The 24,008-nt window shown below is 34.2% G+C and overlaps 1 protein-coding gene across 1 annotated transcript in view; it reads right to left on the reverse strand.

Moving 5' to 3' along the window:
• LRPPRC (leucine rich pentatricopeptide repeat containing) overlaps positions 1–23,208 on the reverse strand; it is a 76,857-nt gene extending 53,649 nt beyond the window's left edge. The window contains exons 1-15 of the mRNA XM_008932906.3: positions 23,009–23,208; positions 20,678–20,800; positions 19,874–19,995; positions 19,725–19,783; positions 18,895–18,981; positions 18,286–18,412; positions 17,088–17,232; positions 16,193–16,335; positions 15,816–15,921; positions 15,627–15,734; positions 9,714–9,832; positions 9,005–9,098; positions 5,680–5,749; positions 2,522–2,549; positions 220–277 (exon numbers count right to left, since the gene is read on the reverse strand). Coding sequence (XP_008931154.1) covers positions 220–277; positions 2,522–2,549; positions 5,680–5,749; positions 9,005–9,098; positions 9,714–9,832; positions 15,627–15,734; positions 15,816–15,921; positions 16,193–16,335; positions 17,088–17,232; positions 18,286–18,412; positions 18,895–18,981; positions 19,725–19,783; positions 19,874–19,995; positions 20,678–20,800; positions 23,009–23,204 — 1,585 coding nt within the window. The 5' untranslated portion in view covers positions 23,205–23,208. The remainder of the gene's footprint in view (positions 1–219; positions 278–2,521; positions 2,550–5,679; positions 5,750–9,004; positions 9,099–9,713; positions 9,833–15,626; positions 15,735–15,815; positions 15,922–16,192; positions 16,336–17,087; positions 17,233–18,285; positions 18,413–18,894; positions 18,982–19,724; positions 19,784–19,873; positions 19,996–20,677; positions 20,801–23,008) is intronic.
• Between the last annotated feature and the right edge of the window lie 800 nt (positions 23,209–24,008).

Here is a 24,008-nt window from a genome sequence, read left to right on the forward strand (position 1 = left end):
AGCAAGATTTGTTTATAATTCTAAAAAAAAAATATATATATCTCACGGATCTCACAAAATATGCTCTGATTATTTGAATCAGGATTTTACCCAACATGTTTTCAAATTTCACTTTCAAAAAGAAGCAATCAGTGTTTACTGTTGTAATCCCTCAAACCCATCATTACACAGAAGAACGGATTTGTGGATAAGTTACAATCATAGAAATTGAAACTCTACCAGTAGGTCCTGGAGGCGTCAGGCAATAACGTTCATCCTTGTACAACAGTTCTGTTATCTGGTGAGACAGAATAATCGTACATTGCAGCCAAAAGAAGCAAGCAAGGACAAATAGTATCTGAAATTGAATTCTCAAAATAATAAAGCATTTCTCTGTTAAAGTATTATTCTTTACCACATCATAGTCATTCCCTAAGAAATACAAAGGGTTTTTTTGTAAATAATAGGTTTTTCTTGAAAAAATATTGCAAAGAGAAATGCTTTCTGTGGTATGGCATTAAGACAGAGACACTCTAGTATTCTGTTTATATATCATTCTACAGAAAGTTACCTATCATAAGACACTGCTTAAAGAAAATATTAACCAGTGTCACTCCTGGAGATGCTACAATTATGTTTCAATTTATTGAAAGGCTGAAACTGGCCCATAAAGCTTTTTTAAAATTTGAAAGAAGCAAATACATAAAAAACAAAGGAACACCATTTATCATGCTCTGCTAGAATTAAGGTAACTAGTACAGCTGTTGTAAATAAGTGCAATTTTGCATGACAAAATATGCAGCTATAAAAATTAATTGCATTCAGTTACATTTAGCGCACATTTTATCCTTCATACAAACTAAAGAAATACACAGATTTTACTTCCTCTGAAGAAAAAGAAGCATTTACTTAAAAGCCCCCACATCCTACCTCCAAATACTTTAACCTAAACAACATCCCTTTAAAAATCCATTTGACTGTTCTTAAGGAAATTAAATCATTTTAATTATTTAAATCTTCAGTTAGAAAGTGAAATTGTGTTTCAAGAATATTCGTTTTATCTGCCATAATTCTAGAATGCAATCTCAAAGAAGTTAGAGGGAGATGCACTCTCACTGCCAAAGTGCTGTGTTTTAAGTAATTACAAAAGAAAAGGAATTCTCAACTTCAATTGTTCATGAAAACGGATAAATAAAGCCATAAAGTATCAAACATGCTACTGAATAACTTATCTATTACTTTTCATTCTATCAACAACATGGACACAGTGCACTGTTAAACTACAGTTTTCATCTGCCCTTTTGCCCTCATCTTCCTACGACAAACGAACACACACTACAATAAAATCCAAGGAAGTCATAACACAGTTCTTTTGAATCAAATCTCAGAATACTGAAAGGGATGGAATATAGAAAAAAATTAATGTGTGATATTATTTCTAATGCTAAGTATCTATTATTTCCCAAGTTAGCATTTCTTATTTTAGAAGTTCAATGCACATTTTAACTCTTAAATTTAGTGAAGACAACAAAATTTATCTTTCTTCCATTGAGAAGAAGAGGAAGTAACTCTAGTTATTATTTCATACGCAGACCAACATTATTCAGTTCTCTGACTGTCCTTCAAAATTATTTTCGTAATGGGAGCAAGAGAGATCCCCTTTTTTATTTTCCCTGCCCTCTGTTTCTTTGGGGGTTTTTTTATGCAAAAAACAAAAGGAGAGAGGCAGAGAACAAAAACACCCTCTCACCAGAATCATCACACAACAGTAAACGGCAGAAAAATGTAAAAAACCCTGGACTGATTTTATATAAATCAGTAATCAGTGACATTCCAAATGCCAAGTTCCATTTTACTCCAAGATTTCTTTGTAAAATCTAAAATATCCTTTCATTAGTCAGCAGTAACAGTACTGAAGAATAAAAACAAAAAGCACAATGCGTCCCTTCCCAACCTCTGTAACCACATTCCAGTCAGTATGTGCCAACATCTATTCTAACGTTCTGCAAAATTTATTGACCAAGTTATGTTGCAGCATTTTTCTAATGTAGCCCATACCAGGGATGGCAAGATGATTAGTAATTTCCCCTTGATTTCATTCAGTTGATTTCAGTGTTTTAGGTTATATGACCGAAACTTTAAAAACTAATTGTGCCTTCCTATTTTATTAGTACTAGGGGGGGGAATAGGAAGTAAGTTTAGGGAGGGCAGGAAAGTGAATTAATGTCAGACAGCACAACCATGGCAGACCTTGTTCCAGAAGCTACAACTATCTTCAGCTGTAACAACATTGATCTAAAAATTGCAGTAGCATAAGCTACTTGACATGGTAACACCACATTTGATTTTTCACAATTATACTTAACTGTCCAAGTTGAAACCTCAATTTCATACACTTGTACAATCTGCCACTAACAGAAGTCTTGCTCAAATTAATCAGGTCTACAATTATCAGGCTCAGAATTCAGATTTACAGTAATGCACCAAAAACATGCAGTGCCTAAAGAATCTGAATTTTATTTACAGTTTTATCTCCACTTACCTTACTCCAAAGATGTACATCATCTGAGCTGAAGAGGGCAGCAAAGGATAACAAATTAAAAGCATCAAAATGATTTTATGCTTGTATCTTTCTTTAAAACAACATAGAACATTAACACTGAGGATTTTATTATTTAGATAAAATTGAAATACAGTAGTGGCCACATTCCATTTAAACTAATTTTGTACAGAGTATTGGACTTTTTACTATATTGCATATGGTCATAATTTCTGCTAAAAAACTTAAAATAATGCAACATTCTGAACAGACCACTTAAGACTAGAAAGAATATGGTTTAGTTTTATTTTTAGTCCATTTCTTAACATATCCTACTTGTACTTTTTTATTTTATACTTCATTCTATGCAGCATTTCAAGAAAATAAACTTTACTCAAACAAACTGCACTTTACATAGCAAACGCTCAATATGTGGAATTTGCTAGAGCAAAAGTCTAGGCTCCCATGCATTAGATTTTTAATAAACAAAAATAACTCCAAGCAGCTATTAATGCATTTATACTACGCAAAAAAAAAGAAAATAATAAAATCTCTGAATATATAATATTCATTATAGTTGAGATAAACAGATAATATTTTTAAAAGTAGAAAACCAAACAAAATTTTCCCTTCATAGAAAAGAACTTGGTGAAGAACACTTCTCTGTACATCATGAACTTACAACCAAAAATCATACATCAACCAGTTCACGAAAGTATAGAACCCTGACATCTTAATGTAAAACCAATTCTCTGAAGTATAAAAATCCTGACATATTCCTATAATTTGTAGAACATCAAAATTCTCACTAGAAGCTGTAACTTTTCAAGAACTATAACTTTTTGGCAACTATAAAACAGCATTAACACAGACAAGAGAACAAAACCTTATGACCTAATTTTATCTTCCTATAATTCTCATAAGAGGAAAATAAGATGTCAGTCTGAACAGAGGCACAGAAATTTGAAAGTATTCATAGAAGTTTAGGATTTTAGTTAGGAGGTTCAAGCCTTTGAAACGTATATTCCTTTTGTGCAACTGCTACTTGTATTTGAAAATGAGTCAAATGTAGGTCCAACAGAGACAGAGAGAAGAAAATGTCATCTGTGAGGTTAGTTAAGCTTTGTTGGATGAACTCACTCCACCACTGACAGCATGACAATGAACTGCAGATATCAAATGCATCAATTTCCTAAAGTACTTGACTCTGAAATAGTAATGGTACATCAGGCAAATAGAATGGGAATACTTTGAAGCAGTTACTAGAGAAGAGCAGTTTCAACAGAAATCCATAAACTAGTCTGCCACAGACATTGTTCATGTGTCCTTGGTGTCGCTACCCTGTACTTTGGTACGCCAGTCCTAAACTCTGCTCACTTGAACACTCAAAACCTGTGTTTAGCCATAACATTTTGCTGTGGCTTTTACAAAAGGTACAAATACACTTCTCTTCTATCCTATCATACCCTCAGGTTTCATGTTCAGGTTGTTCTAGTTTAAAAGCAGCATTAGGTTTAAAACATGAAATGAAACATGAGTTGCCATGCTTTCAGAAAGAGTGTATGGGTGAAATTTGGGGAGAGTCAACTTTGTACATAGCTTCTGAAGCTAGGCAGCAATAAAGGCTCACAAAAGAGGAATATTACAGAAATAAACCAAAACTTATGCCACACTTACAAGTGGCAAGGAAAGCTTGAGTAAAAAGGAAAAAACTACCCCCCAAAAAAAAAAATCCCACCAAAACACCCTCAACCTCTATTTCTGTCAGAATTCTGAGATTTTAGCCCAGATGCCCAATAACTATTGAAATCACACTAGTAGGAACTGTGTCCATGATGAGGGGAATAAATGTTTCACTTGAGAAGACTGTGACTTTTAGCAACTATTTTCCTAGCAAGATGGTAACATTTCCAAGATTCTGAACACCTGTACAGTTCCCCAGTGGAAGGGGTATTTCACGCTAGGGTTGGCTGTGTGTGGTAAATATTGCCACGGTTTCCTTTCCAGTGCAAAAACTGCTTCAACTGTATACCTACTCTTACAGAAAGAAAACGTGTTACAAATATCTGTTACTTTAATTAATACATCTGAAACGGATGATTCTGGGACTGACTGCTAGAAGGAATAGCAAAATACCCCTGTTGCACCTAACACATTTTTTTACTTATCCCTCAGATGTCAGTCAGCTAGGGCCTAGTTAACAAACCAAATTTCAACACTGGTTTGCTTTTTCCTCTCCTTTTCCCACAGTAGAGCAGGATCAGCTAGATAGAAGACACAATTTACTAGGAAATTATTTTGATCATGTTCACCTATTATGTTTCACTATTATCCAACCTAAACATAGTTCTAACTCATACTGATCGCAAACTTTTAGAAAATAACTTAGTGAACAAAATCAGCCTTCAAACCCTGGTCCTGAGTATTAATAAGTTACCTCCCTGGTTCCCCATGGTGTAGGTATGCTGAAAAAAACTCTTATTCAGAGTCCTAAATGTCTGGCTGGGGCAAATGCCCCAGTGCATGACAGAAATGCCTGCTAATTCACAGGTACTTGCATAAGCTTAAGACAACCTTGCAAGTTAGCAAGGAACCCTCCTTGCAAAATGGGACCATATGGCTGTGAATATGAAGTCCTGGCAATGTAGCACAAGACCAGGTGTTACATGTGAGCATTCATGAGTCATATTAACCCAGAGGGCACAGAAAGATAGCTGATGTAGCAGAATATGCTAGGCTCCTACTGGTATTTAGCCTTCATTAAGCGACCCATTACTTTACTGCTTAATAGTGATAATCTTTAGGGAAATCTCAGATTAGCATAGCTGTTTATAAACAAAAAAGTGAATAAACTCCCAAATGTTTATACACTGGTAAATATCACAGAACAAACAAGAAAAGTGAAGTTCTTTTCAATCTACTATAGATAATGCTTTAAATGTATGCTCATCTATAGCAGAGGCAAGGAAAATGAGGAAAGTAGGGAGAAACAACAATATCCCCAGCTACTTCTGGAATGCTACTTATAAATTTTCAAACATGGAGTGGGGGCCAAAAGACCGAACAGACTTGTGCTCAACTAGACAAAAAAGAGAGGGAATTTTGCTACAGGGAGACAACAACAACAACAAAAAAAAAAGGTATTCACATAGCAACCTTACCTTTTGAAACCCGAGATGAGACTGTTTCTAAACAGACGACAATCAACAGGAGGTGTGCTTGCTGAAGACACTGTAAATGAAAGAAATGTTTCTTAACAGTCATCGTAAAAAAAAAAAATCCCTGAACTGCAACAACTCAGTAGGTCATGTAAACAGTCTGTTATTAGAAAAACTATTTTTGTTAGTTTAGTAAATGTTGACAAACATTTATAAACCAAAATTTAAATACCAAGGTATTTGAAACTGTTCTGGTTTTATCAGCTCTAAATCTGCTCCATTTCAAAAGGGATCAAGTATTTAGAGAGAGATTTTTTGCCTTTAATGTCCATAGTTAATACATTATGTTTTATATGAATTATTTACCGAGCTAAGCGTCTTTATCTGCAAAAAACGAGAAGACCAATTCCAAAAAGCAAAACAAACCTCAAACAATCCTAACGAAGAAAACTTGGGATATTAGTGCTGGAACAAAAAAAGATCCACTGGAGGTAAATGGTTTGTTAATTGTTTCAGACTGAATACCTGCCTTAACATAGGTTTCACAATTTTGCCTTCTATTTTTTTTAAATAATAAAATACCACCAAAAAAACAATAACAAAAAAAAACCAAACCACCAAACCAAAAACAATGGCACAACACTTTCTTAGATGTTTGCTTCTGCTAGTGTAAATGGCCTGACAAGAAAGAAAAAGTAGTTCCATTTAAAGTGCTATCCACTGAAATAAATTACACCTAAGGGGATAAAAAGAGAAAAATACACAGTTCTAAATGTTAATATTTACAGTAATATTTGAACACATAGGAAACTTTTGCAAAATCAATTAAAATTAGATGTCCCTGAGAGGTCATTTACAGTTATGCCTTATGTCCTCATCTTTACATCACTTCTTGGCTAAATATTTCAAATCATTCTACCTTCTTCCTCTAGAATTGCTGTCTCTCCTTCCAGCACTTTAGACAAGCAAAGAAAAAAAATACAGTAGTAGGTGCATTTATGTCCTCTATGAAGTTATTATCATCTCACTTCAGCATCACAATGGAATTAACTGCTGTAAAAACCTGAATGCACAGGGCCATTTCAGCAAGGGTTGCAATATTGTACACAGTAGGAGAGAACCAAAATAAAAGCACCAGCTCTAAAGAAACACGGAAAGTAAAAGGCAGGAACGACATGCTAAAACCACTTCCTTAGTCTAACTCCAGACATGTAGAAAATCAAAAGTTTTAAACATTGGAACATTTATTTTGTTTGAAAATCTCAGGTAAAGTTGGTTTCAAGACACCTTCAGCAGAAATTCCCATCCAGTATATTAAACTTTTTGCTCGTAAAAAGACAAGCAGAAAAGCATCTTAGTATGCTCAGCTGCTGCTGACAATCGGCAACCTGGTTTCCTTAGCAACAAACAAGTCTGAGAAAATCAAGGGGCTGACAATGAAGTGGAATGGAATGGCATGATAAAGGGAAAAAGCGGCTCTCATGTACGCTGCCTTATGCGTCCAGATTCCTCAGCTGATGCTTCACAGTTTTCATCTTGTCAGTAGCAGAAATCTATACATTATAGGGCATGAGAAGCTGAATCAATACACCTAGATAGCAGCCAGCATTAATAACCAGCCTTCGTCTCCTGACTACACTGATGAGACCATCTCAAACTATTTTCCATGCTGCATCTATTTTTCCCTCTTTGTAATACTGCAAAAGGAGAGAAGTAAAAAAAAAAAAACAAAAACAACAAACCACACCAAACAAAAAAATCAGCTGTTTAATATCTGTGCCTTATCATCACATAGGTGCTAATTAGATTTACTAGCATTCATTTCAGCTTGGTAAACTATTTACGGAGTACCTTCCTTTAAAGCTCAAGTTCAAAGAAATTTGATACGTCTTCATGAATTATTAACCCTAGTCTTTGTAAACAGAAATACCACTACAAGATTTAAATTCAACTCACAGACAATAGCTAAACAACATATTATGTGATACAAACTTCATGACAGTAAGGCAGAATGCACACTACTATATGTAGTAGTAGCACAGTAGCCTGTATTGTACTTTTGATATCATATATATTTACCCTATACCAGGTATTTGTCTTAGAACACATCAAAACCTGACTATTTCAGTAAACCAAAATGAGTGTGCAGTGGTGGGTCTACTTTTTCAGGAAAAAAAAAAACCAAATCTCAAACTATTTCAGCTTCCGGAAGAAATTTCATTGCTCTTAATAAAGTTGTCCTTTAAAATAAAATTCCAAGTTATTTTTAGGTGCTCAGTTTTTTTATGGTCAATGGTTGGGTTTATGCTTTTTGTTTTGTAATTAAAAAAAATAGTGGCAAAATGTAAGGTGAATGTTAAAGATTCACTAATCAATAAATCTCCAATATCAAAATTAAATCACTGATTAGTAACTACTCAACTTTTTCATTTGCAACACAATGGCTTTGCAGAATCATGATGTATAGACCACTTATTTCTATATTTGTTAAATATAACAGTTCATGTCAACTGCAGCAAAAGACTGCTTAAGCTTTTCCCTGATCCTTGACACATAAAACTGTTGTTTACAAAGAGATCCTTCTGTATCAGAATTTAGCCCAAATTTAGATATTTTATTAACATCTCAGTACAGAAGGCAAATAAAAACTGTATTATTTAAATTTTGAAGCGAATCATATATTCCTACTTAACCAAGTAAATCATCCCATGCCATACATTCAGTTGATGACATAAATTAACTTTTGCAAGCACTGAGAATCACAACAGTCTTAAACATGCTGCTACAACTTCAATGCCTAATTAACAAATCACATTTACACACAGAACTTCCATGACCAGCAGATCAGCAGAACACCCCTGGGTTAGTGTCAGTGCCAATCAGTTCTTTAAAGCTGGTTCTTTCATTATAATTCTGTAGTACTTCAGAGCCATATCATTAGACCAGCATTCTGTTGTAATTGATGCAGCAAACAAATGCAATCCCAGCACTGACCACTTGACAGTCATTGTGCAAAACAAACCGTTTCCTTAACCTCTCCAAGTACAAGAGTGTGATGCTCCTATCACAAGCACAGTAAAGATATTATTTGCAAATAACCTACAGGTAAATCTTGTGGTCAGGTTCAATACCACAGAAGATTTTAACCACGATACATTGTTCAGAAGTGGTAGTTTTAAACGGTCTGACATGTCATCACAGAGGGAAACTTTGCTCATTTCCCACGTATCTTTAAACCTCATATACTAATGCAAGTAAATCTCTTAGCCTACAACCAATCAACACTGCTGCTGAGTACAAAGTAACATGCAACATGAGAAATACTTACATATAGAAAGAACATTGTCCAATCTTCCATTTGTTGCTTCACATCTTATTTCTGCTACATGGAGTCCAACACCTTCAAACAGGCAGCCATTTTTCTAGAGAAAAAGCAATCAATCATTGGAACTTCACACAGATAAGATGTTTTGATACTTTGCATTTTAAATGCTTTCTTCCCAAAGGACACTGGCATTCTTGTACTGATAGCTGTTGAGAAGGTGCTCTACAGAAGTCTACATGGTTGGCCAAATAAGTTGCTACTGATCAATATTTTGTATTAAAATCAACTGCAAGAGACAAAGTTATCAAAGGCAGAAAGACTGGGACACTTAAACTATGTCTGCAATTCTCAATTCTTCAGCAAATAAGAAAAAAAAACATCCACCAGAAACAACTGTAATACTTCCAATCCCCAGTTTAAAAAAAAGGGCATTATCATTTATTTAGCTTTCCACTTCAGGAAACAGAAAGCTACTAGGTCTGGAGTAAAATATTTTGGTTAGCTCTAAAGAAAAAAAAGAAAAGCAGCAGGAGAAAGATATGGTAAACAAACCGAATCAGTGCAACGACTGTTTGAAAAGTAACTATTCTGACCAGGCTTCATCATACCAGGTTCATGTTTAGAGTGCTACTGTGACCTAAAGCCTCCACAGAGAACACAGAATAATAAGCCATGCAATAGTCACTTTTACAATTTTTAAATGTAAACTCACCTTCAGCTGGGCACGAGCAGTTTCACTATCAGCAAAATTTTTAAAAACATAGTCTGTGTATGTTTCTGCATCAAGTTCCACACCCAACTCGTGCATCAGTTTGAGGACCTCAAAGACACCTATGAAGGCAAAATTGGTAAGGCTAAGCACTTCAGAAAAATGAAAACTTAAGAATCAACATTTAAAAATAAATGCTGCTTTATAAAAAAAAGGAACTGTCTCCTCAATTTCCCTCCTTGAAATTGCCATGAAAAATCCTACATTTTTATTTTAGATGTTAACAGAATTCTTAATTGTGAAATTTAAAACAGATTTACTAAACTTCCTGTTTAGTGCTGTACTATAAAAAACATGAAAGTTCAGTTTGGAAATTGCTAGTATACAAAGTTGTTTTCTAACACAGTGAATATATGAGTTATTCATGTTCGCAAAACACCTTTTAGAGCTATATATCAAAATGTCCATAATACTGTGCATAAAAAAAAATCTGAAATATGATGTAAAGTACACAATCAAATTCAAGATACAAACACATTCTTCAATACATCATACATTCTTAGCTTTGTTCCCAATATCCAACCCTGATTAGGAAGGCAAGCATTTAAGATTTGTCTCTGGATTTATAACATGGATTAATAACATGTTTGTAATCAAATAGGTTGATTACTCTATCAACACATCAACTTCAAACTGGAAATTCAGAAAAAGGCTGGAGTCTCACAAGCGAAGCTACATCGTAACTTTTACAGGGTTCAGGTCATTTTGCACAACTGGACTGTATATCACTTCTCTAGATATGCATCTGAAGAGAACAGATGCCAAATAGTAATAGTCCAGCAACTAGAGTGTGGTTTTAGAGTATGTGTCATTCTTTTTAAATGCTCACACTCTTCTGATTTGCAGAAACTTCTTACAGTAACCTTAGTTAGCAAACTCTGCACCCCTGTCAAAACCAATACAGGTATAATCATTTTTTGCTGGTCTAAAAATGATTTGTCAGTTGCTGCAGGACACCAGTACCAAACAGCATATGTTTTTTTCAACTTGCATTTCATACTTATTACTTTAAAGATGTCCAAAGTCCCTGTCTTTGCCCTGGAGTGCCACCTATGGAAAAGTGACACTTCCATGAATATTTTATGGAGTGCACTATGGTGCAAATAATCAAATGTGAATTCCCTTTGAGCACTTGAAAATACATGCAGGCAAGTCACACTAGATTAAAGTCGCATCATCTGTTCAAGTTTGCCTTAAACAAAACTCTGATTTTGGACCAGAATCTGCAAAAATATGAATAAAGAAATAATTACACTCAGTACTTCTTGGTACCTTTCTAATGTTGACAGCTGGTTTTCTATTTCATGTTTTCAACTTCCCAAAAAATACATCAAGTCCTCTTATGCTCAAACCTTTGCAAAAATAACTGTATCTGTATCACTAAAAAGTAGTTTGGAGACCAAGAACTACACCCCATAGAGAATAAGGTGTGGTAAACTAGGAAGGTTTGAGTTCAAACATGTATCCAGACCAAGAATAGAAAACAGACTTGTTAAGCATCCTCATTCCCTAGTAGATAGAGTAGGGCACAGCTCCTGAGCAGCAACGGGCATGTACGAGGAATGGAACACCAGCACAACAGGGAGCAGCAGATTAAGGAGGAATACCATAACAATAATGCACATAACCAAACTAACTGCAAACTTAAAATGAAGGTATGTGTGGCAGCCTTTTTTTTTTTTAAGATTGCTGATGTACGATTTTGAGGGGACAGAAGATTAATGAAAACCAACACAATTTTGCATGCATTTTCTACCTCACTGAGAGCAGAACTACTTTAAATTCAAATAAATACCTTCCACAATACAAAGCAATGAAGCACTTTCATTTCAATTAAAATTCTATAAAATTCTCAAATGCATGCATGAAGAAGGATTTGAGCATTGTGTGTGGACTTTTAGAAATTCTTTGCTTCTCATGCTGGAAAATACACTAACCTCTTCTCTCTCTTTAAGCCAAAGAACAGACTAGAAAAGACAGACACAGAAGTGTAGTCATGTTCGTCTAGAACACTGGTCTCACAAATGTTTTTGAGAACATCACCAAAAACATGCATATTGATTTAGAAATTATACACATGTACCACTGTACTGCTATATTATGGGCATTATAAAACATACACAAAACTAGAACATAAAAAAAGGATAAAATATTTATTTATTAACAGCCTGCTAACAGCCCAATGGATTATCTTGCACACCCCACTTCAGAGACTACTGATCCAGAAGACTGGGCATGACTAAAACCCACAGTCAACTCTCCTGCTTGATCAAGAACAGATTTTTTGAGATCTCGAGCTGATGTATGAAAGGACACAGGAGCTGAGTATACAGAATCAAATAAATGAATAGGTAGAAAGACAGAAATAGGGAACCAAACACAGCCAAACTTCCGTTCTTCTTTTTGTCAATAATTAAAGCACTCAAACACCCCAACAGAACAGATTCCAACCTCAAATCAGTATAATGGAGAACAAATATAGAAGAGACAAGCTATGAGATTGTCACAATGTTTCCAAAACTGAAAAGTGAGGCTTGCATTTTCGTCCACCTTTCATTTCCTAAATTTTTCACAGTTAAGTCATGCCTTCTCCCTAAAGCAGTCCCATAAGAACAGGAGGAATTTCTAAGGCAGTTATATACAGTCCTACATGTGCAAGGGCAGTAAAATTTGGCTTTCAGCATTTTTCTAAAGAAACAGAAAACAAAACTCCAGTTCGAAAAGTGATGTCACATTCAGGAAAACATAGTATTTCATACACTTTTGCTGTGCTGGTAATTTCAGATGCACTCAGAATGTTCTTTGCCAGAAAAATCTGTCTATAAAACAGTATTTCAAGCAGTTACTTTGAGCAATTGCTATCCTTATTCCCCTCTGGACGCAGAGTCTTATTTTCCAAAGTAAATTACCATTCACTAACCGTGCTGTTTGTATATAACAATAGTTTAGTAGAACCCAAAAGTAAAATACACAACTGACTTTTAAAAACTGTCTTTAAATATAACATGATCATTCAAAGATGAAGGAGAGGTATAAAATATTCAGTAACAAGCATAACTCAAATATTTCTGCTTATTTACACTAGGCCCTCCTTAGTGCATAACTTGATACGAGATCACCTTCAGTGCCAGTAACAGTTTCACATTCACCACATGTTGATGTTTGAAACCCTGCAAGCTCTTTCCACTCCTAAAAGTCTAATAAATACTAAGGAAATAAGTATTTTTTAACTTATATAATGGATGCACAATAAAGGAAATGCCCCACCTGAAATTATTTGCCTGGCAAAACGACTGAAAAGAACTGTTTGCTGTTTAGGGTAGTTAGGCTCTCTAAGGTTCATGTAAAAATGGCCCTGTTTAGTTTCATTCCTCTTAACCACCGCTTCATTGCTAACTTTCATTCAAATATGATTCCAGAATACAGAAATTGCAGAATTTCACTTGATATTGAGTGTCAGGTTTTTCTATAACAAACGCTAGAGAAGCGTGTAATTAAACATTGCTACTGATTGTACAGTTGTTTGGGTCACACTCTATGTGTGACCAATTCAGACATTCGTACACTGCAGTTCTAAATAGGTTTTTGTTTATATTCTGTGTTCTTTAATGATTATTTAGTCCACTGTCTACATCCTATCAGATTTTTAACAGTTTTTCCTCAAAGTTATTTTCCATTTCCAGCCTTACCTATAGCAAGACACAAAATCAAACACAATAGGCTGGGCATTACTACTTTGTTGAGAAATTAATTATTACCTCACTTGTGGTATGAGCTGTGATACAGTGTCCATACTTCTGTTCACTCAGCTCTATTACTGCTGCTAGAAAGCACCATTCTGTAATTTACTATGTACTGTCACCTTTAGGTTCTCACTGCAGTATTATTGCTTGGTCTATTATTTCTATGACACAATTTCAGGATGGATACCTTCTTTTTTCCCTATTTACTTTTCTTCAAGTGTATTGCTTCTATTTTTAGATATTGGATCTCATTCTTTTTTTTATTATTAACTTTAAAAAACTGAATGCAAGCTTCCACATGGGAAAGAAGACAACTTGTTTCACTGTTGAGCAAGAAGAGTTATGCTGATCTTTCATTACAGAAGCAATTGACTCGATATGTTCTTACCTAATGTATTTTAAAAATCGAAAAATCACTTGTGTAGGTATGCACAAAGCAGTAATGCTTCCACTTGACATTATAAACTTGGACACTAAGCACCAGGATACAAAAATGAGTTTGCAAATCCACAGTATTATCCTACAGCTAAACAGAAGTATATGTATGCAATGCCTTTGCAGACAGAAAAAAAAGGCTCTAGAGAAAATGGCTAAAAATGCTAGAATTGAGGGTTCCTTCATCAGTTTTCTTCTCAATTTGCTTACATGACTTCCAGCAGGAACTACTACCCAAAGCATAGTTGATATCTACACTAGGAGTCCAAATTAAGGCAACTTCTGATCTTGACAAAGACTAAAAGAAATAGAAAACCTAAGTTTCTCTTGACACTCACATATTGCTTCAATTTTGGGAGCTAAGTTTAAATCTAAAAACACTTCCAATGTCTTTTAGAATTGTGTTAGTGAGTTGAAATTTACCATGGAGTAACAGAAGGCACATTTTTTCAGTAGGCAGCATCCACACAGAGAAGTATAACACCAATTTCAATTTACTTATTTTTGGCAACGTTGTACTTCAAGTAAGTCACAAAAGACTCAACTAAAACGACATTGCCACACTTTTAAAATATCACAGAACTTTCAAGGATTTGAAAACCTGGGAGAATATAAACCTGGGAAGTAGTCTAGCAGGAACAGAGCCTAAGGAGTTAATAAAAACTGAATATTGTTTTCACAAAGGCTTTTTGAAAAAGACTTGAGACATTTTTATAGCCAGAAACAATTAGGGAATACTTGTTTCAGCATTTCTTCCAAACTGGAATGTGACTGTATATTTAAGATAAAATTGCGATATGAAGAGTCTGCTAAAAGCACTTTTTTTTTGTTTGTGCATTTTGTTTGTCACCCAGTGTCACACTAACAACTCTGCATCTCATTCTAAAGCACATTATACTGTGAGATAAGATGAAAAAGACAGTTTTTTGTTTCCCCAAGGGGGAAGTACTTCTGTTAAAAGCATCTTTTTACAATACCATTCTTTCTGAATTACCAATAACGCAAACCAAAGAATTAGATACTGTACTCTAAAATTTAATATTTGTTCAATTCTTATTCATATCCTGTAGACATCCCCATGTGTAACAGGGGAAAGTATGCTAAATGCTTAAACCTACTTAAGAATCCCAAAGATTGAGCATTTTTGTCCTTCAATCAGTATGCTGTCAGGTCAGGCTCACACATTCAGCGATGGAAGTTTTCTCCTGCAGTTTTTATGATTGTAACGAAGCTCATGTTTGGTTTAGCAGGCAGATAATAAGAAGCTGGCTTGAAAAATGGACTGGGTTTGCAGTCCAAGAGAGCTACTATAAACTAACCTTTCTTTTAAATTCTTCACTTGGATTTCAGTTTCTTCAAGAGTAAACTCTAAAAGGTAACAAGCAGCAAAAAGAACTGGTGGGAAGCAGAAAGAATGTGAAGAGTTAAAAAGATAACTAAACACTCTCTCACATCTTTCTGTGCAAAGGTAGACTTGAAATTTGTAGAACTGTATCAAGATTAAGAAAGAGGTTTTAAAATAGGTCTTTCTGAAGGACAAAATGTTTGTAACAAGGATAGGCGCAGCAAAGTCTTCGTTTAATTTCAAGAGTCTGATGAATCTCATGCAAGTGTTGTAATAAAGATTTGTGCACTAGGTTTGCAATAATGCTACAGGAGCATTTATCAGACAACTCACCTTTAAGATTCTTCTCTTTCTGATGCCGAACTAGCAGTGGCCAGGAATAGTGAGGTCTGAGTGGCAAGCCTTCCGCTTTCATCATCTTCATCACATCAATGGCCAAGGCTGAAAACATTCACAAAATAATTAAACAGTGTCCAAGTAGTCTACATAAGCATATGTAAAATAAACTAAATAAGCAAGTACCTGATTTGTTGGCCTCCAAAGCACAACGCAAAATAAATGGTAATGGTGCCGAGTGCATTTTCGCTTCTTTTAACTCGCTACAGAATTGCTTCAGCTTTTTCACAGGCTGCAAAGAATTTCAAAAATTTATTTCATATATTTTTCAATTTCTCAAATTGCTAAGAACATCAGATTCTTCTAATGTTTAGAAAATGGATATTGCACACGCCAAACGTAATTCCTTCGTAAAAATCAATTTACTATGCAAGTTGATATGAAATAATAAAATTATTCTTTTGCTCTTGAAGAACTGTGCAAAAAATCTTTGCAGTTGCATTAAATTAAATAAATACACTGTTATTAGTAGATTAAAAAAAAAGTATTACTATTCTGCTTACCATATCTCTATTTACACAATGTTGCAAGAAGAAGCTACCCTGGTCCATATTATCACGTGATAAATGACTAAAAGACTTCAAAATACTGAAGCTTATATCTTCAAAGCCATGAGTTATCAGAGTCAAACACAGGTTCATTGCATCTAGCAATTGAAAAACAGAACAACAAAATTTAAAAAGCGCACATAACAATTTCTCATCAAACTACTAAAATCAGTGAAAGCTAGTAAAGTAAATGTTTGACAAGTACCATTAACATACTTTTAAACATGATTAAACAATCAAATTTGAGACTATCTTTTCCAGAATTCTTCGGATTTGTTAATTAAATTCACCTTTCTCATTAGAAGACTATAAGGAAAAGTACAGAAGTATCACCACTGCAGCATGACAGAAAGAAACTAAGTAAGAGAAACACATTTCTAGACACGTCAAAAAAAAAAGAAAAAATGGATGAACTATAATTAACAGTTATCAATGAGATCACACATACTGTGATAGAAAAGTGATTTCCAATGTAGGTAATAAAAAACTATATTCAGTATTTAGTATCCCTTTTTTGTGTCAGTCACAAAGAGCTCTCACAACAGGAATTTTAACAGTGGTGGTTGAAGAAAGGACTCCACACTTGCTGCTTTCCTATAAAATCCTAATGAATTTTAGAAATTTAAAAAAATCCATAGATTAATTTTTATGTGCAAATGATTAATGCTGGTTTATATTTAAATTTTATAAAACGTAATCTTAAACAGCACAAATGAATCCACAAACTAACAGAAAAAATATTTTTTTGCCTCAGTATTCAAGAGAAAAGTGCAAAATTACCTATTTTTGAACAAAAAAAAACCAAAACCAGCTTTCCCCCTCCAGCCTGCTACAGGAACCAAGGACATACCTGGAATTAATTCCCTTTCAAATTTTATGCGTTGTTTAATCTCCTCGATGTACTGTGGATATCCAGCTTTGGCAAGGCTAAAAATCACCTGCATCAAAATTCTATCCATAAGGTACCCTTCAGTCTTCTCAACCTCTTCCAGAGTCTGTAAACCAAAGTAAACTTAACTTCAATCAACTCCAAAGTGACTCCAAACAGAACACATTTAAGAACAAAAATAAAATTAAATAAAAAAACCAAACAAAAAGCTGTGTTTTTTCTTTTTTTTTAAAAAATACAGGTTTAGATAAGCAGAACATGGCATAAAGAGAGAAAGAAAGAATACCCAAGAAGTACTGAGAGAGTCCCAAACACCTTTAGACTGTAAAAAGAAAGAGGGACAGCTAAAAGGGATATAATAGATAGTTTCTCTCTAATATCTAATAATATATGAAAACAGCACAGGTATTCCCATTGTGAGATGATTTTCAAAAGAAATTACTTTGTAAAGGGAAGAATAACTAGTCAAACCTTTTTTGAAAGAATGATGGTTGATAAAGATTTGTTTAATTTTTAACTCACAGAACAAAATTATGTTTCCCACATCCTCTTCCTTGATTTGGTCCTCTACATCTGATACTACTTATTAAACTCGTGATACTACTAATTAAGATCAAACCAATTTTCTTTTCTCATTTTTTCCCTATATTTCTTTGATTTAAAAAATGTAAGAGAGAATACTTGAAAAAAATCAGCTTGCAGTTACATAAAGGACTGCAAAGCGGCCTCATGTTATTAATATCTAAGTTGTTGGTATGAACTCTCAAAAAAAATTATTTTTTACCAGAAAGATCCTGTGGCTTCAATGGCAGCCAAAGAATGGCTCAATGGAAACAAAATAACGGAGGTTTAGTTTTTATTTTCATAAATAAACACATAAATACCTCACATGCACTATTTGCCTTTAAAAAAATCCCTAAATTTTAAATCATTCACTGACAAATCTATCTTCTCAGAATGAAGCACCACTATCAAAAGACAAGTATTTTAAACAAATCATGAGTTTGCTTTCAGTTAACCAGCTATTCAGATGCAATTAAAAAAGTAGTTAATTACTGCAATAATTTTTTATTATTCCTCCTGCATGAATAGAAAGCATTCCAAAGCTATACTGAACAAAAGATCAAACAAGTTGTATTTAAACTTGAACTTGCCATACCTTTTTGATGCTATCAGCATCACCCTTTTCAGCATACACATTCAGCAGTGATAAATAGGTATCTGCACCTGGTTCAACACCAGCCATCCTCATCACTGAAAGGATGTTTTCTGCACTCTTCATATCTCTAGAAGAATTCAAAGAAAGACCCTCAGTATATTTAATCAAAATATTTATTGCAACTTCCACATTTACCCATTTAATTAATTAGAACTGGAAACAAAGACTGCAACAAGCTTAGAGAAACTTATTTTAACTAAGCAAATCCCAAAAGGTGAAAGTGAAAGTCTTTTAATTATTGTATTACTTAAAATACTCTTTTAACTTTAATAGATGATAAAGTTCAGAACTAAGTGCAGCAATTTTTTTTCAAACACTACAAAAGTACAGTAATTTATCTTGAAATTCAAGATTTTCAGACACAAGAAAAAAAACTACTTTGTTAAATAGCTCTGTTTTGCTTCAAAAATGTATAAAGAGACAGTCTTCTATATATTATTATTCAAAACCATCACCCTATTCTGCAGCATGTAATTTTTCTGTACAGTATCACTCTATATTTTAGTAAAGCTAAAGTAATCGAAAGAAAAAAAATGTATTAAACATTACCCTGCTCTTGCATGACCTTTCACAAGGCTACTGAATACTGCCTCAGTGATTGGAAGATCTTTGTTCTTCATAAATCCAAGAATCTTACTGCAAAATATAAGACAATCAATGGGTATTTTTGTTTTGAAAAGATAAACACTGCTGCTCTGCTGGACAAAAAAACCCACTAAAAAAAAACTCATTAAAAACCCCCAAATCCTGATGTTAGTGAGCAATTAAATTTTGGGATGCTGCACAATATGCTTATAATTAGGTAATTTTAATTTTTTTAATATGTATTTGTATTTGCCACTTTTAAATATGCAGACAGAAGGGTATCTTTTTTTATCTTGCCTGTATTTTTATCTTCCTTTTACTCATTTCTCACACCCCAGAATTACACTGTTGCAACTTAACCTTGCTAAAATTAAAATGTTAGACAGACGTCCAGCAACCCCTGTGTAACAACAATAGACAGAATTACTACTGTTTGCTCCTCAGTCCACTTTGTTCTCAAATGCCTTTCCCAGTAGCCATTTTCTTACAAAGGGAGTAACCCTTCATAGCCTCATACTTTTTCACGGTGGCTTTAGAAATGACAAAACAAGTTCTGAGCGAGGTGAATACAACTTGAACACACTGGTCTACCACTCATTTTTATTTTGCTCTGCGTAGATTTCAGCAGACTACAGGAAATTGCTCCTCATTACTTGGTTAAAATATACTTAAACCTCTTCTTCACTTGGCTCAATTTCTATGAAGTACACAGAAATTAGTTTTAACATTATTGGTAGGGAATATGAGAAACAGATTTTGTGGAAATCCCTTTAAACATAAATCTAAAAGAATACCTTGCTCCTTCAATGTCACCCTCATTGCAATAAGCAGCAATCAACCTTTGGTATGTAACCTACAGAAAACAAAAAGGTGAAGTTAATGATTTCCAACAAAGAAGTGGATACTACTATTAAGAATGAAGATATTACAAAAGGGTACCTACTCGATTGGGCTGCACATTTGCTTCCTCCATTCTGGCCAAGAATTCTGTCGGAGAAAATTTGTGCTCATTCTGAAGGTAGACCTTAAGTAAGGCATTGTAATGGCTTGTATCATACACAGCACCTAAGGAAATGTTTCAACCACAGTCAGTGAATGTAGGTTCTCTAAATTCAACATGTTTTTTTAGCTTTCTCAGGTAATTAATTTCATGCCAATTTTACTCTGTATGAACTTATCAGACTGCTTCCTTTTATTCACCTTTCAAATATCAGACATCTATTTAACAGCACAAGTGTTTATAAAAGGACAAAACATAACAAGAGCACTGCCCATGTTCATGTGCATGCTATCCCATAGTCTCTACATCTGTATTTATTTCACAGATTCAGCATTACTATCACAAAGCAGTTCATCTATGCATTATCTATAAATAAATGACTTGTTTAAAATAAAAACATCATCTGACAAAATACGTGGTAACACTAAGAATACTCAGCCCATCATCAAGGTAACATCTAGCAGAAAAGTAAAATACAATAATGCAAATCAAGCAAAAGTCCAATTTAAGCATTTTGCAAAAAAAAAAAAACCCCAAAACTTTAGATTTTTTTATTAACACCCCTAGATGTCAGTATAACCTCCAGAATTAGAAACTCACCTGAATAATAAAATCTACTGCTTATTCCGTAATAAGTACAACCTAACTTGTTAAAACCTAACATTTAAACACTATTAAAATACATTGTCTTTATTACAGAAAAAGTCCTTGTTGTTCTTGCAAGCAGGACTAACAAACCCAACATACCCAGTTCTTTCATCTTGTCCCATATCATATGGGCTAGTTCTGTTCTTTCAGGTGACGACACCTCTGGTAAGAGAGCACCACAACTTCGCAACAAAAGCAGGGTCTGGTTACTTCCTGGAGATCCTGCAAGTGGAACAAAACCACGAATTTCTTCATGAATAACTATACATTCAATATCAGAAAAAAGATTTGAGACCGACCTACTGAAATATTTAAGCATTTTCTACAGAACGCAATTTTCTCCAGACTGAAGGTTTTTACTGAACAGGATACCCAAATGATTAAACAATGACACTACTGTGCACTATCAAGAAAAAGATTTGTGATAAAACATGTCATTTAGTACAATAATGAGCTCAGCTGAGTAGAAATTTTAAAAAGTACAACACAAAGCCCTAAACTCAGATTACCTAGTACTTTCAATTTCCCAACTCAAGATCCTTAGATCTCCTTTCATCCTAACAGGGGTGTAACTTTCTCATAAATTTCTAAACTGTCAGAATACTTCAGACCAATTCAATACTACCCCAAAACTGGTAGCCAGAGTAAATATAAACCTCCATTTCCACTTCTGTCCATGCTCAGTATAAAATAAATGAGATCATTTACATCTAGAGAACAGTGAAGGAAAATGCAAGATTATGCACCTTTTCTGATTCCTGCACTAGTACCAGATGTTGAAAAAGTAACTATAACCTCATCTCTTCCTTGGACTTCACTACTGCTCCTGAGGCAAATTAAGGCAGAACTTCAGAATCTATCACAGTTTACTCAATAAGCTGGAGACACATTTTTATTCTAATCACATCTTTACATCTAAACTCAGCAATTTCTAATAAAAATGAGAGTTTCTTTAGAAAGCAGCATACTGTAAAGTATGACCACCAAGTCATACTTGACTAACTTTTAAATCCCTGCATACAATTACTTCCTGCAACGAAAATGCCAACACATCTCCAGTTTCATAATGCCAGTGTTACAACTAGTGACTGAGTACCTTGAAGACAAAAGAAGACAGAAAAGGTTTGGCAGTATGCGTATGGAAAGACGCAGGACAAGAGATTCACTGCAAGCACCTTCTTCAGGCATTTTTTGAGTTGTAATTAGAAATGGAAGAACAATACAAACACAGGCAGAAATCAACACTAACCTCCCACACTTCTGCTAAATTAGTTTCATTATTGTTCATAAAAAAGGACTAAATTTTCATATGGAAATATTTGCCATTTATTCTAACAGCATCCGAGTTAAATCTCTTGTGAGGTTCTATGCTTCTATTTTTAAATACCGTTAAAAAGCCAAAGGAAACCACTATGAACAATTAATGTTTCTGTTAATATGACTTCCTAAAAACTGTGTAACGAGTCAAGGTTCATGAAGAACTATTTGCAGAGAAGTTTAGAGACATAAAATTCTTGCAAACCCAGAAGCAAAACTTAAAAGTTTATATCTAAAAAACCAAAGCAGTCAAGATCAGAAAGGATATCACACGCAAAAAGAAAAACTAAAAAGTTCAACAGAAAGAGTGTGAATTAAAGACTCTGCTTTTAAACAGTGAAATGCAAAGCTTTTAAAAGCACAATCCCAGCTATACAAGCCATTACAGTCCAGAGCAATACACAGCAAAGTTTAAACTTAAAAAAAATACATGCTGTCATTGATAAATATTGACAGTAGTACTTAGTGAGTATCTTCAGCAACTATCTCCATTGACTCATCCTAACTGGTACCAAACCTCATCAATTGTGGCAGCCGGTTTGCAAAATACTAATGTGGTCTGCCTACTTTAGCCAAAGAGGTTTGGAATCTGTCAGAATGAACAATGCCTCAGCTACCTGTTTTTGTTTAATTAAAAAAAATAAAGCTTTCCTGTCATGAATAACCACAGTTACCTGGTAATGTGGAAACTTGGGGATCACCTACATATTTCCCTGCCATAGTTCTGCTTTAAAACACATAATGTGTTAAGAACAGCATGGTTCACTACAGTCACTTTAAAAATATACTATATAAACCAGATAGATATGATCCCTGTTCAGAGAGTACAATACAGTTATATGAGGAAGATGCAACATTACCAGATTAAAAAATCCACAATAAGCAAGGCAATATGTTAACATTTATTAAAAGTACACTGCATTTTTACAAAAGAAAAAAAATCTTGGAAAAGCAAACATGCATTCAAAGCCAAATACATCTCTAAAGTATTTAAAGACTGTCCATCAACATATGCAGCAGATTAAACAACGCTTGAAGACAAAAAATAAATTAGAACTCCTTCAGTTCATTTCCTTGGTTTGCTGAGTCATTATACAGCAGCTTTAAACTTACCTGCTTTGCTTATTTCCTGGAAGATTTTTAGTAGAAGAGATTTAGGAATGCGGCCGGTTTTTCTGACAGAGTTATCCACTCTATTTAATGCCCAGTCAAACTGATAGGTTGGTCTGGTTCGAATTTCTGAAACAGGTTCTTCTTTAACACTTCCTTCCTCTTGATGTGCAAGTGTAAAGAACCTTATTTGGTTCATAATATTTCTGCTTAAATAAAAACAAACACAAAAACAGAGATTACACTTCTGTGAGTCATTTTGCAACCACGCCAGTCACACAGCGTCAAGAAGATAACGCACTTCTTGCTACTGTACAGCGTCTCAAAAACATTCCATACTGATACAAACAAAGAAATATAGGTGATTCGTTTCAGTGTCTTTCTATTTAAGATATAGTCATGTACATTTTCTCACAGTGACAACTGTTTCTCTGAGATTTGCAGTTAGATTCACCTCGTTAATTAAATGGTTCAAATACTATTCCTACAATTATTAAAATTTTTAAGTCATCCAAGTGCTATAAAAATCTTATTGTCCTGTTACAGCTTCTCACAAAAGCTCTCACACTTTTGAAAATCACTTCAAGAACAGTCACAGACAGATCTTCCAGAACACAGCAAATCAAAGCAGCAAATCACATCTTTCTTTTCAATTCAAATACACAAAAACTAATGCAGAGGTCAGTATTTTAGACAACAATAGCTTAAAGAATAATAGGATCATTCTCCATCCTGTAGAATTTACAATAGCCAGCATGAAGCATCCTTTCATTCTGCCATGTAAACCAAACATCAACACTGGATTTGTTCAAATATTTATTTTCTCAAAATAAATTAAGACAACAATAAGCATAATGAGAAAGCGTTATTATTTCTAGCAAAGCAAAGCAAGCTTGCCTTTTTTTTGAGAATAAGTTGATGTACATCAGAATACAAAAATGGTATTTGTGCCACAGCAAGATTGTGAACAGCTTGTGCAGGTGAAATTATCATTTCTCACAAG

This window comes from Manacus vitellinus, unplaced genomic scaffold (assembly GCF_001715985.3).
Source record: "Manacus vitellinus isolate BGI_N305 unplaced genomic scaffold, ASM171598v3 scaffold_8_pilon, whole genome shotgun sequence".
Taxonomy (NCBI): domain Eukaryota; kingdom Metazoa; phylum Chordata; class Aves; order Passeriformes; family Pipridae; genus Manacus; species Manacus vitellinus.